Source organism: Orbicella faveolata, unplaced genomic scaffold (assembly GCF_042242905.1).
Source record: "Orbicella faveolata isolate gen_17 unplaced genomic scaffold, um_ofav_v1 contig_13, whole genome shotgun sequence".
NCBI classification, from domain to species: domain Eukaryota; kingdom Metazoa; phylum Cnidaria; class Anthozoa; order Scleractinia; family Merulinidae; genus Orbicella; species Orbicella faveolata.
Window position 1 is genome coordinate 19,728,096 of NW_028301540.1, and position 14,398 is coordinate 19,742,493.

Sequence of the window (14,398 nt, forward strand, 5' to 3'; positions counted from 1 at the left end):
ATGGTTATTTACTTATTTATTATTTATTTATTTGTTTATTTATTTATTTTATATTTTATGGCGTTCCGCGTTTTAGCAATCCTGCGTTTTAGTAGGATTTTTTTATGCGTTCCGGGTTTTAGTATTGTGGTGTTCCGGCGTCCCATCGTTTCAGGTTTCAGTACTAGCCGTCTACGCTAGGTTCAACCATCTACCCTTTTCGTAGTTGGATCTACATGGTCCACAGTAGGTGCAACTTTCTACACTGTCTATTGTAGATACAACTATCTACTTACTCCCTCCAGAGTGGATACAGCTATCTACACTGTCTATACTAGGTTCAACTGTCTACACGGTCCGCAGCGGGTACAATTATCTACACTTTCTACAGTAGTATCTGTGAGGGGAGAATTTGCCGATATTCATAACCATAAAAAAGCCAACAGTTAACAGTCAAGTGAAAGTCCAATAACCATGGTAACCAGCTGTCTATCTGTATTATCGCGTAACACCTTGTAGCGAGAACTACCTGAAGTTGTAAGTAGTTTTAAATATTTACGAGCAGAATAACTGACTGCCTATGATGGAATAGCCTAGAACAACAATGAGCTCATTGGCAGCCAATAGGGGCTTAGGTTTACTAAACGAAATATTAGATCACTATAACAACTACACCACTTTTTCCTTTTCTCTTTTTTTGTTTCTTGTATGTTTATCATACCCCCTAACGTTTTTTCCGAAAAGTCTTTTTTGTACATTTCTACTTTGTTGCTTTTTTGGTTTGTTTTTGTTGTATTTTGTATAGACTTGTCACAAGGCGACCTCATGAGTTTCAGGGTAGAATAGCTAAGTGAGCTAAGCCAGCTGCGAGGTTTAATAAACAAGGCGAAGGACTATATTTTGTAGTGATAATGTAGCGTGAAGGATATTTCCAACGAAATCGAAAACAGATGCAACGGTTACTATTGATGAAATGATGATTTTAGATTAAAGCAAAGATTTATAAACAATCTTAGTTGACACAATTTATTGACCCGTGATATTTAACATCTAAAAGATTTGACTATAGAAATTGATTCTTTTCGTCGACAATGAATCATTTAGTATCTGAATATAGCATCGTGATAAAATCACGGTTCATTTCAAAAGTGAAAAGTTATTTTCAAATACCAATAACTACACTATTGATTTTAATAGTTAAAATATCGACAGTTTGATAAAGAGAGCAGCTTAAAATAGGCAAGCCAAGTAGCCCACCAGCCGGAGCTTATCCGGAGCTCATCCCAGTTTCTGTGGTATGAAGCGACTAGGAGTATTTCTTCTCCGCCCTGGATGGGATGCTAGTCCATTGTAGGGTTAAGTCCAGCATTAAGTTCGCATTCATTCCAGCATTTGTAATAACCACGAGCTATACCAGGGGTTTCAATAACATTAGTTATAAGCGGTCACTGAAGGTGTAATAGGCGGCTGTGACCACTAAAGGGGCCGTAAGGTCCTTTTTCCCTAGGGGGGATCTGGGAGCATGCCCCCCTAGAAAAATTTGGAATCTAGAAGCTCGGAAATGCGATTTCCAGCGTTCTGGGCATCAAAAAGCGTGCTGTTGATGGGTATTTTTATTGACCACAAAGCAGGATTTTTTTTTTGACAAACTATTAATTTTTTGCAAAGAGGTGCATTTTGAATACCTTTCTAGGCAGATATCTCTCAGTCCTTTCTTAAAACAAGTACAACTTCTCTGCTACTCATTCAAATGGACCAACATGACAACAAACTGATTTTTAACTATTCAGAAAAAAATGAAATGAGATAAACTTTAAAACAAAATTCTTTCTACTAATATTCTTACAAAACCAAACCTCATTTTCAACTTTTCATTGATTCTCCCAAGGTTCATTATTCAGGTATTCAATAATCATAAAATAAAGGAAAATTAAATCATGTTATTAAATCATTCAGATGTCTTAGGTATCCTGAGATTAACAGTGATAACACTGATCGGCGACTACAAACAACATGTACGCTATTTCTTTAGAACGTTCAGTTTGCCCGCTTTTTTGTAGCATTTAAACAACAAACAAAAGTTCCTTTGTTAGTAGTAGCAGCATTGTTCAGCAAAGAGCACATTAGGGACCGTTCATTTTTTATAAGGTAGGGGGGTCTGGTGGGATTTGGGGGGGGGCCATGCAAAAAAAAATGGCTTTCGAGGGGGGCCCATCCCAAAAAAATAAGGGAAAAAGGGGGGGTCACGTGAAATATTTTAGTAAAACTTTAAGATGGCATAATGTTTGAATATCAAAAAAATTGCTATAGAATAAACATAGAAGGCAGGATACAAATTTATTACAAACTTTCCTTCTGCTTTAAAAAAACGTTTGGCGACAAAAAGCATTTGTAGCTACTGAAAAGAAGTATTTAACACTGTTATTTTCGAATGCAACTTTCACCGGCACTCATCTTCATCTCCGCTGTCGTCGAGTTCTTCGTCGCTGCTTGTGCTGCTATGGGAGTCTCTTTTACCAATGCTGCAAGAAGCAGCAATGTTTTCCGTCAGAGTGTACTCTTCAGGGTACATGAAGGTGTAAACATAATCTCTGACTTCCTGCTCAAGGTTGGTGGTGATTCTGCTTCTTGCAGCATTGGTGAAATAATTCCCTTCCAAGAGCTGGGCGATGTATGGCCCATCTCTTCTAAATATCGACGTGGCAACATCCTCAACTTTAAGACACTCTTCCGGGACGGCCATTCTAGGAGGGTACACAAGGCATTGTGGAAGATCATTTCCTAGCGGGTTTCCAACACAGATTCCATAAACTCATTGGACGTTGTTTTCAGTCCGCTTCCTCTTTCTTTCATTTGACTTTCTGCGGTTTTCTTTTTTCCTTCTCCTTTTGTTGATGTGCTGTTTGAGTATGCCTTTGAATATGCTGTTATAATTGCTCTTCTTATTTTCTAGTGCTTCCATGTCCTGCGTGACCTTCGTCAACTTAGCTTCTGTACATTTGATCTGTTTTACATTAAAACTGTGGGCAAATTCTTCGCCCTGCTTTAAAGCAAGCCCATTGGACTGAAAGAGTGTGGAATCGTGTTCCTTTACATCTTTCAATATGACATTCAACTTTTCCACCATTGCGCTGTGCTCTTTGATGGAGAAGTTCAGTTTTCTTCCATCACTGGGCTTCAACTGGTACCCTTGCATGGAAAACTCACTCACCCTTTCTGAACAGCCATCCGCACCTAGAAAAATTGCTTCTTTTGGTTGTAAGATGTCAAACTGCCTGGATCGTTCAGCTGTAAACCTTTTCTTAAACGACTCGTCGCTTTCGCCATTATTGCGCATTTTGGAATGAGCCTCTTTCATGATGCTCATGTAGTAATGCACTCTTTCCCCGATTGGATTAACAATATAAAGAAGAAAGAGCATGGAAGTGGCAGGCTGGTTTTATCTGACCCAGAGAGCGTTGCTCTATTTGCAGATAAGTTTATTCTCAAATCGAAGTTTGTGGTGGATTATCTTCAGCATCTTGAAGTGCTGGAATTTAAAAGGAAAAAGAGAGCAGAAGAAAAGGCAAAGTTAAGTAGGGAGGAGGATTATCCTTGGACTGAGTTGTGCGAAGGTCTAACCAAGCTTAAAAAGCTACGTGTTCCAGAACTAAACAAGTACTCAAACCACCACGGGCTGAAGCAGCATTTGAAAAGCAGCAAGAGTGAGAAAGTAAAGGCAATTGTAAGACATTCATGCTTGCAGCAGAAGAGTCCTCTCAGAGCTGGCCAACCAACACTGAGAAATGCCAGAACATTGACACAAAATGACAACAGGGCAGGTGCTGACAGCAGTGAAACGGATGAAAGTGACAATGATGAGTATGACAGTGATGCCATTGACTCTGGGGGAGAAGATGACTCAAGTGACGTCATTCTTGCATTCATCAATTCAGATGAGGAAGATGCCAATGAGAGGCCAAATGCCACACGCTCAGGGCGAGCCATAACTAGGAGATCCGAAATTGACTTCTCTTTCTTTTGATTTGTTTTTTAAACAACAGCTCTCTGTCATATAGAGATTGTAAATATTGTCTTCATAGTGAGCACAATAACGTGAAGTAGGGGGATAATAGAGAAATATTAAAAAAGTTGAAATCTAAATAGTTTGTTCAATTTTTTTTGGGGGGGGGGTCATCCCAAAAAATGACCGCTATAAGGGGGGGCCATGTGAAAAAATTGGTAAGCTGAGGGGGGGTCATGCGATTTTTAAATGGTGCTTCCCAAATCCCACCAGCCCCCCCTCCCTCATAAAAAATGAACGGTCCCTTACATGTCCAGCCTTTCCGGGGACTTGTTAATCCTGCCACTCCGAGTAACATTACCGCCTGCGAGAGCGGTGGCTTGATTCTCTGAGGGAACTGAATGAAAAACCGCGTTTCCTTTAGCATTTAAAGAAACCGGAAGTGCGCCCGATAGATATTGGAAGTTACCCTATCAGCGCGTGCGCAATTTACACTACCAGCGCACTTCGGTAAGATCAAACAAAGCCACACGGAGTTAGTTTTTCTCTTTCTACTGCTCTTGTTTATCTGTCTTTCTCTTATTTTGTCTTTGCTTGTACTTTTTTTGCTTTGCATTTTGTGAAACACAAAAAAAAACTTCTAAAACGTAAGCAAATTTGCAAGTTTTTGAGTTGTTATTATTTTCAAGCTGACGTAAGTAACCGGAAGTGAAATTTCACCTCCTTAGCAACGCGCGCGAGCGCGCGCATGAATCGGTTAATGGGCCCTTAACTGATTTAACTTGGCTCTCAATAAAACCATTGGTACGTGGATAGTGTGGGGAGCTTGTCCCATGCTGGAAACCCAGTTCTATTGCAAAATCTTGGAATGCTTGACCATTGTAGTGGGGCCCATTATCAGATCTTACTATCTTAGGAATCCCTGCTAGCTGAAAATCTGTCTCAGCATTGTCCCCTTGGTATCTGCCTAACAAATGGATACTTCGAGTAATAATCAGCAACTACTAGATACTCTGAAACCTCTATGGTAAAGAGGTCCATGCCAGTAGTAAGCCATGCCCTTGGGGGCACCTCTGTGAGGATCGGGGGCTCTCTTTGCTGGCTCGGGTGTAGCTCCTGGCAAGTGCTACATGTCGTGCACTCTCATTTATGTCTTTGTTTAGCCCTCTCTAGTATACGGACGTCTTAGTCCTGAGTTTTGTCTTCTCAGTTCCTTGGTGTGCTGCATGGAGCTTTGTCAAGATTTCCTTCTGTAGCACAGTGGGGATAATGATGCGGTGACTTTTCATGGCTATCCCATCTTCTACAGCGAGCTCATCGCGAAAGGGCCTAGAAGGTTTTAAGGGCACTGGGACTTGCTGGATGGTCGACGGCCAACCAGAGTGGATCATCTCCTTCCGTGCGTTGAGCTCTGGGTCTGACGTGGTTTGTTCTTCTGTTCTGGATTTGAGAGGTCCTGTAAACATCCGCTCGACGTGTTGCTTGAAATGCCGCCAGTTGTCGTCTTCCCACTGTATAACCGGGCATTCGATGCCGCTTAAAGCCATGTTTCCGAGGTTTTTGGTTTACTTCTGACACCACGTAATAGCCGCGAGCTATACGCGACGCGATATAGCTTGTTATTTGCTTTGATGTCTAAAAAACATGGCCGGAACTACATACAAAAGATCGCAAAGCACGATGGTTCACATGTTGCTTACCTCACCGGAAGTGAATTCGAAGTATATATTACAGCATTAAGTTCGCCGGTACCCATTTATACACCTGGTTGGAGAGAGGCACTGTGAGAATAAAGTGTCGTGCTCGGACCCGGATCTGCGCACACGAACCATGAAACCACCGCGCCTCCCACCTGCTCTTAATAACACAAGATTATTTTAGCGACTACTTACAATTTAGTGAATCAAGCAGTTTAATAAATTAAAAAACTACTTCTTTCCGTAAGAGAACATTTCCTTGAGATCACAGCAAATCAGTAAAAGTATGACATTATTGACTACAAAAGTCAATACCTATAGACTTTACTCATAGACTGATCCTACAGTGAGTCAGGGAAGGTGGGGAATTCTCCAAAAACTGTAACGTACTCGCGTCCAGTGCCGTAAAAGTCTGAAATCAGTGCGACGAGTAAGAGCACGGGAAATTATTTTTTAGAAAGGCTTTTTTTTCAAATTTATCGGCATCCCATCACAGAACTAAATATAAGCCCAGTGTTTTTTTTTGTCTGACACGAGCCACCTTTAACTCGGTCACTGAAGAGAAGTAGTTTTTTAATTAATTTAATTCTTTGGATGAAGCTGTTTGTGTTGACTTCGAGTAGACAAAATCAAAGTTTGTTACTCATAGGAGACAGCACTAATGTTATGATGATAGCAATGACCAGAAACTACGGCCGAAGCAAACTCAGGAGAAACCAGTTTAATGTATAGACACATCAGATGATTGTGATTCTAAACAGTTCTGTCTGAAGGTAAAAAGAACTGGAAAATGTCAAAGTAAGTATATCTTGGGACAAGTCTGTTGATATTGTGAAACTCCCCCTCCCTGACTAATGTGCGGAAAATATATATAAGCCTGCGGAACTGGCGGATTTTGCAACAAAAAGAAAAGAGTGCCCTTTTCGTTTCATCATTTATTGAACTTATAAATTAATTACTCTGGCCCCAATATTATGTTTCGTCGAATCTTAATAAAATAGCCAGTACACAATACGATTGGGCATTTCTTGATGGTGTTTGTAGCTAAAAATGTTGCAAAATAGATTGAATGCAAAGTTTAAATTACAATACTGTATTTCCTCCAATAATCCAGGACACTCATTTCTCTTTTGAGACCAAGAAGAGGCTGTTATTTAAAGAAGTAAAATTTCTAAAGTAATAGGTTCAAGGAGGCACTTATTTGCTCCCTCTTATTTCTGTCCCGATATCTCGACTTCAGGTAGGCTGTTTGTTAGAAGTTCCCAGGCCGCACTGCGTCGAGAGTCTGTGATTGATGAATTTGTGATGCGACCTCGTGCAAGGAAACGTTCGAAGAGATTGGTTATTTTGAAGTAGTTTTTCTCCTAAAAAAGCGACGAAAACCCCGGGACGAAAACACGCCATTTCGTTCGTGAAGAATCTTTAACGTCCAGGCGTTCCAACCTACTTTACGCGAAGAGCCTGGAAACTAGGTTAGGGGTGTCGAGGAAAAGGTTGTTGTTATTCATCGTGGTTTGTTTGTTTGTCTCACGATGTAGTCACTGAGATGTAGATCGCGACGTTTCGACTGCTTACTGCTAGTCTTCTTCAGGCGATAAGGTCGACTGATTGCACGGTATCATTTATATCACAAAGGTCGGCTGTGATTGGTGCATTTCGATCCTCCTATTGTTCCATTGTTCGGGCGAGTAGCTGTTCCCTCACTGGTCCGCTGTTGTACCGTTCTCCTGTTGTGTTTCTTGATCGTGGGTATCCATGCTTCAGGAATTTCAATGCCATTATCCCTGTTGATGTTGTTAGGGTGAAGTCTTATGCGAATAGCTTCCTTGACCCTACGTGTGTACCAGTGAGGATCTCGATCAATAAACTTGACCTCATTCCAGATAGGATAGTGGCCGGTCTCGTGGGTGTGTTCAGAAACGGCGGAGGTCTGGGTACGGGCGAATCGTATATCCCTGTCGTGTTCTTTGATCTTCTCCTGCATAGATCTCCCTGTTTCCCCGATGTAGACTTTGCCGCACTCACAGGGAATCCTGTAGACAACGCCATCTTGTTTAGCCGGGTTGACGGTGTCCTTTGGTCGCACTAAGTGTGACCGAAGTGTCGTGTCGGACTTAAAGACGGTGCGAATGCCTTGTTGTTCTAGGCAGCGGCGGAGAGACTCCGAAACTCCTTGGACATAAGGTAAAACGGCGGTGGATTTAAATTCCGCGACAGGCTCTCTTCTTGGAGTTGTTCGTGCCTTTGTGATCTTCTGTACAAAAGAGGAGGGATATCCGTTAGAAACAAGTACAGATGACAGATGTTTCTTCTCTCCAGCGATTACTGATGGTTTGGTTATGAGACGTTTAGGCCGGTCGTACAGACACTTCACAATACCGCGCTTTACTGACTGAGGGTGTTGTGAATCATACGCTAGGTACTGATCAGTATGTGTTGGTTTCCTGTAGACACTGGTGGTAAGGCGGCCATCAGGTTCTCTGTAAACTGACGTGTCGAGAAAGGCGATCTTGTTGTTGTTCTCGATCTCCATGGTGAAACGGATTGATGGTTGTTGACTGTTCAGGTGTTGCAGGAAGACGTCAACTCTATCCCGATCCAGGACGGTGAAAGTATCATCTACGTAGCGTTTCCAGATCTTAGGCTTGCAAGGTGCGGACTCTATTGCTTGTTCTTCAAATATCTCCATGTAGAGATTAGCAATAACCGCGGATACAGGGTTCCCCATGGCTGTGCCGTCTCGTTCGTAGTAAGTGTCGTAACGTAGTTGTAGGTTTGTGGGCTACACGAATGTTGTAGGGTAGGATCCGTGAGATGGTCTCAGAAGTGCCCTTAATGTAAGGTATAGTCACTGTAGTAACAGGTGTAGGGTTCCTGTTCGTTGCGTCAGCTGCAGTAGGTCGGTGAATGTTTCGTCTAATAAAGTCAGCGTTGTAGTTGTTCTTGTCACAAACACCTTCAAGGTATCTGTTTTCGTCACGTAAGCTGTCCGGTGTGTCACGAACCAGTTGCGCTCGTCTCGTCAAAAGTCTTTATGTCGTAGCTTTGTGTGAAGTCGGGTTGTAGGATGATTCGTCAAGTAATCTGTCGGTATGCGTCGGTTTTCTGTACACTGTCGCTCGCAGTTCGTTGTTGTCGCGGCTTACCAAACAGTCTAGAAAAGGAAGTTTTCCATTTTCTTCGATTTCTTTGGTAAACTGGATGTCGGCGTTCTGTTCGTTAAGATGGTCGTGAAGAGCGTCAATTTCGTCTTTAGTTCGTATAGTGTGACCGTCCGGGTTGTCCTGGGTTGTCCTGGAAAGAACCGTTGTTGGTGACCAACGTTTCGACAACCTGAGCGGAAGTCATCTTCAGAGTCAGGTGAGGCTATCTTTAAAACATGGAACGGAAAATTATGGAATGGGAATGGGAATAGGAAACGGAAAACGGAGAACGGGGAACGGGGAACGGGGAATCTTTACAACGGGAGTAGTGAAGCACGCTCGTAGGGGCCGTAACCAATCAGCGTGCAGGGATTGTACCACGTGACCAAGATTTTCCCATACATTCTCTTAAAATTTAAAATCCAAGATGGCCCCTTGGTGGAGCAAAAATGGCGCCCACCGGAAATGACGTCATAGATCGCGCATGCGCAAATAAGGCGATAGACCGGAAGTGAGTTTCACAATTGATTTTTATTGATTACAGGAAGTAAAAATTACATTGGTGTGTATCCGTACGGAAACGACATGAAAGTGTTCGTGTCTACGACAGGTTTGTCGAAGACGAGTCCGTAGCGTTTGGTCCGTGTGATGACTCTGAGATGTTTGGTGGCGGGATTTCTCCAGAAGAAGTTGGGGTTGACGGCGTTGATGTTGCGTCGTTCATCATCCTCGAGAGGTTGTGTGAGTTCGTCGAGTAGATTTTGTCGCATGACGTCATAATTGAGTTGCCTGGATCCTCGTACATTGAGTGAGAAGCCTCTGACTTTGCAGCAGACTTTGCCTTGGTGGGTTCTGTATCCGTAGTTTTTGGGTCCAGCGGCAGTGAAATCGGTGATGAAATCGCCATCGTCGAGTTCGTTGGTCATCTCGCCCAGGTAATCGCCTAGCGCAACATCGGCTTGGCCTGGTTTGTGCGAGTAGATGACGGAATCGGTGTCAAAGTAGAGAACTTGTTGCTTTAACAGTTCCAGGTAGCTGTATAATTTGAGACGAGCCCAGCAGGTGGTGAAAGCGGCGACGAAGATGTTGATTCGTCCGTTATCGGGTTGATTGTCTTTGAGTTCGGCGTGGACGACCTCTAGGGCTTCGTCGTTGGCGATTCTGACTTGTCGTATGTCGTTGAAAGGATTGGAAACGAGGGCAAAGAGTTGCGCCGCGTTGTAGACGACTTGGGTGGTGGGTTTGTGTAGATTTTCACCGAACTTGCCCCAGAAGGAGTCGAGCATGAGTTTGGCGGTCGCTTTGCGTCCGGGGTTTTTCTGGATCATGATCGGATCGAGAGCGATGCCTTCTTTCTGTTGGTATTGTTGTACGTGACGTGCCTTGTCTTCGGGGGTGTTGCACCAGTTTGGGTAGGCAGCGGATTCCTGTTTGATTTTTAGCCAGGTGTTCACGTAATCGGCGAAGAGTCCTTCACGCCGTTGTTCGGGTGGAAACTGGTGGACTTCGTGGATCTTGTTGATCGTGTATCCCATGGCAACGGCTTTCTGGATTTCGGGTGTGCACCAGGTCCCTCGGAGCGTGCGTTGCTCGGCCGTGTGAGGGCAGTGATGCGATTTCTCTAGGAGTGATTTGTTCATTTCGTGTTCCATGCACGGGCGGCAGAGTGGGAAGGTGAGTTTACCTCCGTGCCTGAAAGGTAGAACGGGGTGGTAAAGTTCGTGAGGCGGCAGTATGTCCACTTTGGCCATTCCGAAGTAGTGGTGTATGTCTTGATCGTCGGGGTTGACGATGACTTGCGGGTGTCCTACGGGGTATTCGCCTTCCTTGTTGACCCAGGGGTAGAGCGACGTCACGTCGACGTACTTGGTTTTCTCTCCTTGGGCCACGTTGGTCACGTGATGCAGTTTGACGGCGTTCGTGCGACCTCCGAAGAAGGCTTCTCTGGACTCGAGCGGGTCGACGATTTGGAACGTGTCTAGGAACCGACGGAGATCTGGGTCGGTTTTGACCTCCAGGTCCCACTCGCATTCCCACTTGACGTGGAGCTGGTAGCCTTGGTGCCTGAGAAGGTCGTGTTTCTTGAGCGTGGACTCGTAGACTTCCTGTAGAGTGCGATCGGTGTGGCAGATGGGATATCGGTCGCGTTGGCGTGGGAAACAGCGAGGACACCCGTGCCATAGACATCCGTGGAATTCGTAGACGGTTCGAGTGGCGGTGTCGTACCCGTCGACGAGTTGATTGGCTAGACGGACTTCACCTCCGTTTCGTACGGTGCGGATACGATCGCCTTGGTCTGTGTGTTGTAACGAGTGTTCTTGCCAGGCTAGCCATTTCAGGGCTTTGACGGACTGATTGGATCTGGCACCGTGCCAGCCTCGAGGTGGCCTGGAGACGATGGTGTTGGGCGGGACGAGTTTCTTGCGCCAGAATCGGTTGCAGGCGGAGGCGATGGTGACGCATTTCTCCATGGGGTCGAAGTCAGCTTTTTGTTTGAATTCTTGTCGGAACTTTTGACAGCCTGCTTTGAGGAGTTTGACGTCCGACTCGCAGTAAGTTTCCATTTCTTGCCGTAAGACGAAATGGTAGTTATCGTTGACTTTCTCTTGGTACCACCGTTCGAATTCGGCTTTCTTTTTGGTGGACATGCCGTCGGGATCGTACATGTCTCGCGGTGGCATGGGTCCTTCGTACTCTTGATTTTCTAGTGTGTTGAATTTGTGCGGGAAGAATCCCTTGCACAGTTCGTTGATTCCGAAGGTGGCGGGAAAGTTGGCCAGTGGGAATGGGAGATAGCACAGAGAATCTTTGAAAGTCAGTCTGTCGGATCTCAAGGACAGTATCTTGGTGCCTACGGTGATCTGGTCCGTGACTTCTCGATGCGTGGCGTAACAGTGTTGTAAGATGAACATACCGTCGTAGCCTTTGAGATTGTGGAAGATGACGATGACGTCCCGATCGTCTCCGTCCACGTCGACTGCGAGGGATTCGAGGTGGTCGAACATGTCAGCGGTGCAGGTGGGACCGTAGAAGGAGCAGAATTGATCCTCTTCATCGTCTTCTAAGCAGAGTAGAATGGGTGTCTGATTCCCTTCGGCGTCGTTGATGGCTTCGTAGTCGCAGTACACTTGAAGGGGCGGATCTCTGTCCACCCAGACGCGTGTGTCTGGATCACCGGGTTCGGGTTCTTCGAAGGGTCGACCTTTGACTTCGTCGCGAGGCACGCGTTTCTTTTTGGGCTCGTCTTCGTCTTCGGGGATGCGTTGGATGTAACATCGGTGCGTCGGCAGAAAGACTTTTTTTTCGCAGATGAGACATTCACCCCATCCGCACGTGTGATCGGGGACACGATGGTCACCTCCTCGTCCAGTCCTGTGTTTTGGTTCGTAGACGTGGCAACAGTCTGGGCACTTTTTGTAAGTGTCGCAGATGGATGGGATGTTCAAGCTCCGCCGTTGCAGGTGGTAGTTGTAGCATTGGGCTCCGAAGAATTTTCTGTGGCACAATCGGCAGATGGAGGTGGGTTCGGGAAACTTGCCACGTGCTAGGGGTCGTTTGGCTTCGATGAAATCGGGGCAGTCCTTTCGTTTGTAGGCGGGACACCATTTACCGTCGCAGGGATGATTTTGAAAGTCGTCGTGATCGTATCCTCGATTGCATTCGTCGCAGAAGTAGGATTTGTCGAGGAATCCCTTAAACGAATTGCACCCGTCGTAGTGACTGTCTTCTTTGATGAGGCGAATGATCTTGTCCGAGGGTACGGGTCCCGCGTAAATGAGCATGTGCGGTGGATCGATGGAAAGGACCTTGAGTTGGTACCCAGGTAGCGCGGCCTGAAACTGCTGCAACTCGGGAATGCCGCAAGGTCCTTCGGGGACGTTGGCTAGACGGTGGAGTTCTTTGGCCAATCGCTCTTGGACGGGTCGCCCCTGTTTGAGATTGTGGTAATCTTGGTCTCGTGGATTCCCGTCAGCATCTACCAGGGCTTTCATGGTGACGATAGCGCGAGCGCAGCAGAGATTGTCTTTGCTTTGGATGGTCACGCGCGACCGTTTGACGATTCCCCGTACGGCCGCACAACTCGGTTTGTATCGTTTTCCGTGACCACGCCCGGGACCTGGGGTGCGTATGAAAGTGGTTTCCATGGTAAACGTGTCGTCGGGGGTGAATTCTTCGTTGGAGTTGAGTTTGGCTGCGAGAGACTGGAGATAAGTGTCTAGTCTTTCACTCCCTTCTTCGAATTCGCGCACGGTGAAAGTGGTGGATTGAAAGGCGTGCGTGAAGGCACTGGACTGCATGGTGAAATGGACCGTGGAGTTGAGTGTCAGGGTAGGATCCTGAGCGATTTGTTGCTCGATGGATCGTTGAAGGGCATGAGTCAATTCTTGGCCTAGATTCTCCCTGGGAGTCACGTCTCTATGTTGTCTGAGCGTGGCTTCGAATCGTTGTTTGTTGAGGACGTTTCTCCAGTTACGGCGAGCGCCTACGGGTCTTAATTCGAATTCTAGGAGTGGTCTTGTGCTGCTACCACCTCCGGTTTGGGTCATCACTTGGTCGAGAGCCGGATCAAAGATCCAGTCATCATCATCGTCCTCGTCGAAGAGGAACGCTTCGTCGTGGGTTCGTCTGTTCTGTGAAGACATGAGTGCAATTTGAATGAGACAATGACACAAACATCGCATTTTATCAATAAACACAAAAAGTTTTTTATTGGTTGGTTTTTTACAACGAATCACCGTAGTCCATATTTACAGAGAGTGGGTACGATTTTGTTTTCTTAACCACCTATTATGAGCGTACTTAGTGTCATTGTGAGGGTAGAGGAAAGTCTTTTCTATGGGGCCGCGTCTCTTGGCCTCTTTGTAAGAGTCGGATAAATCCGTTTTTTGAGGTTTATCATCAATGTCAATGTAACACCCGAATATTTTCATATGTGTGAATCTGTCTTCTTTCTTCCTTTTCAAACAGCATGGCGAATTACATCGAACTATAACAATATTAATGTGTGCTATGCCCCATTGTTCTTTCAGTTTGCCATAGGCTACTATTTCATTGAGAAGACGTCGTAACTTTTTGTTTCTTCTACGCTCGAGTAGGATTTGATTCCTGGCTAGACGCATTATGTAGCCCTGTAGTTCAGGAGGTAGTCGATCCCAGTAACTACTATTCTGTGGGAGGTGAGGATAAAAGTCTCTTAACGTCTGGTATTCTGTAATAGGCATGATTAAACCCGTACCCTAAATATATTGCTCGCTTAAAATTTTGTTCGTCTGTGTAGAATCCATGCACGACCATGTGCTTACTTCCCATTCCTGGAACTTTTGATTTGGGACAATAATCTAGCAGACATGTCTCTAGAGTTACTTTGAGGGCGCCTAGTCCCCATTCTGCTTGGACCTTGGCGAAGGTCCGTATCTCGTTACAAAGGTCTCTCCACGATTCACGTTCACGTCTCTCGATGAGAGACTGGGACTCTCGAAGGTGAACGATGTAGGTCTGTATCTCAGGGGGAAGACAATCCCAGTAGCTCTGTAATCAAATGAATTGTAATCACGGAAAATGATAGGTAGGGTGTC

The 14,398-nt window shown here is 45.2% G+C and overlaps 1 protein-coding gene across 1 annotated transcript; it reads right to left on the reverse strand.

Annotated features, from left to right (window-relative positions):
- Window positions 1–8,931: 8,931 nt before the first annotated feature.
- Window positions 8,932–13,465, reverse strand: LOC149115487 (uncharacterized). The gene is made up of 3 exons (XM_089285691.1): window positions 10,507–13,465; window positions 9,647–9,786; window positions 8,932–9,012 (listed from the first exon to the last, which is right to left on the reverse strand). Exons 1-3 carry the CDS (start codon window positions 13,463–13,465, stop codon window positions 8,932–8,934), a joined length of 3,180 nt encoding a protein of 1,059 aa, XP_089141817.1.
- Window positions 13,466–14,398: the final 933 nt, after the last annotated feature.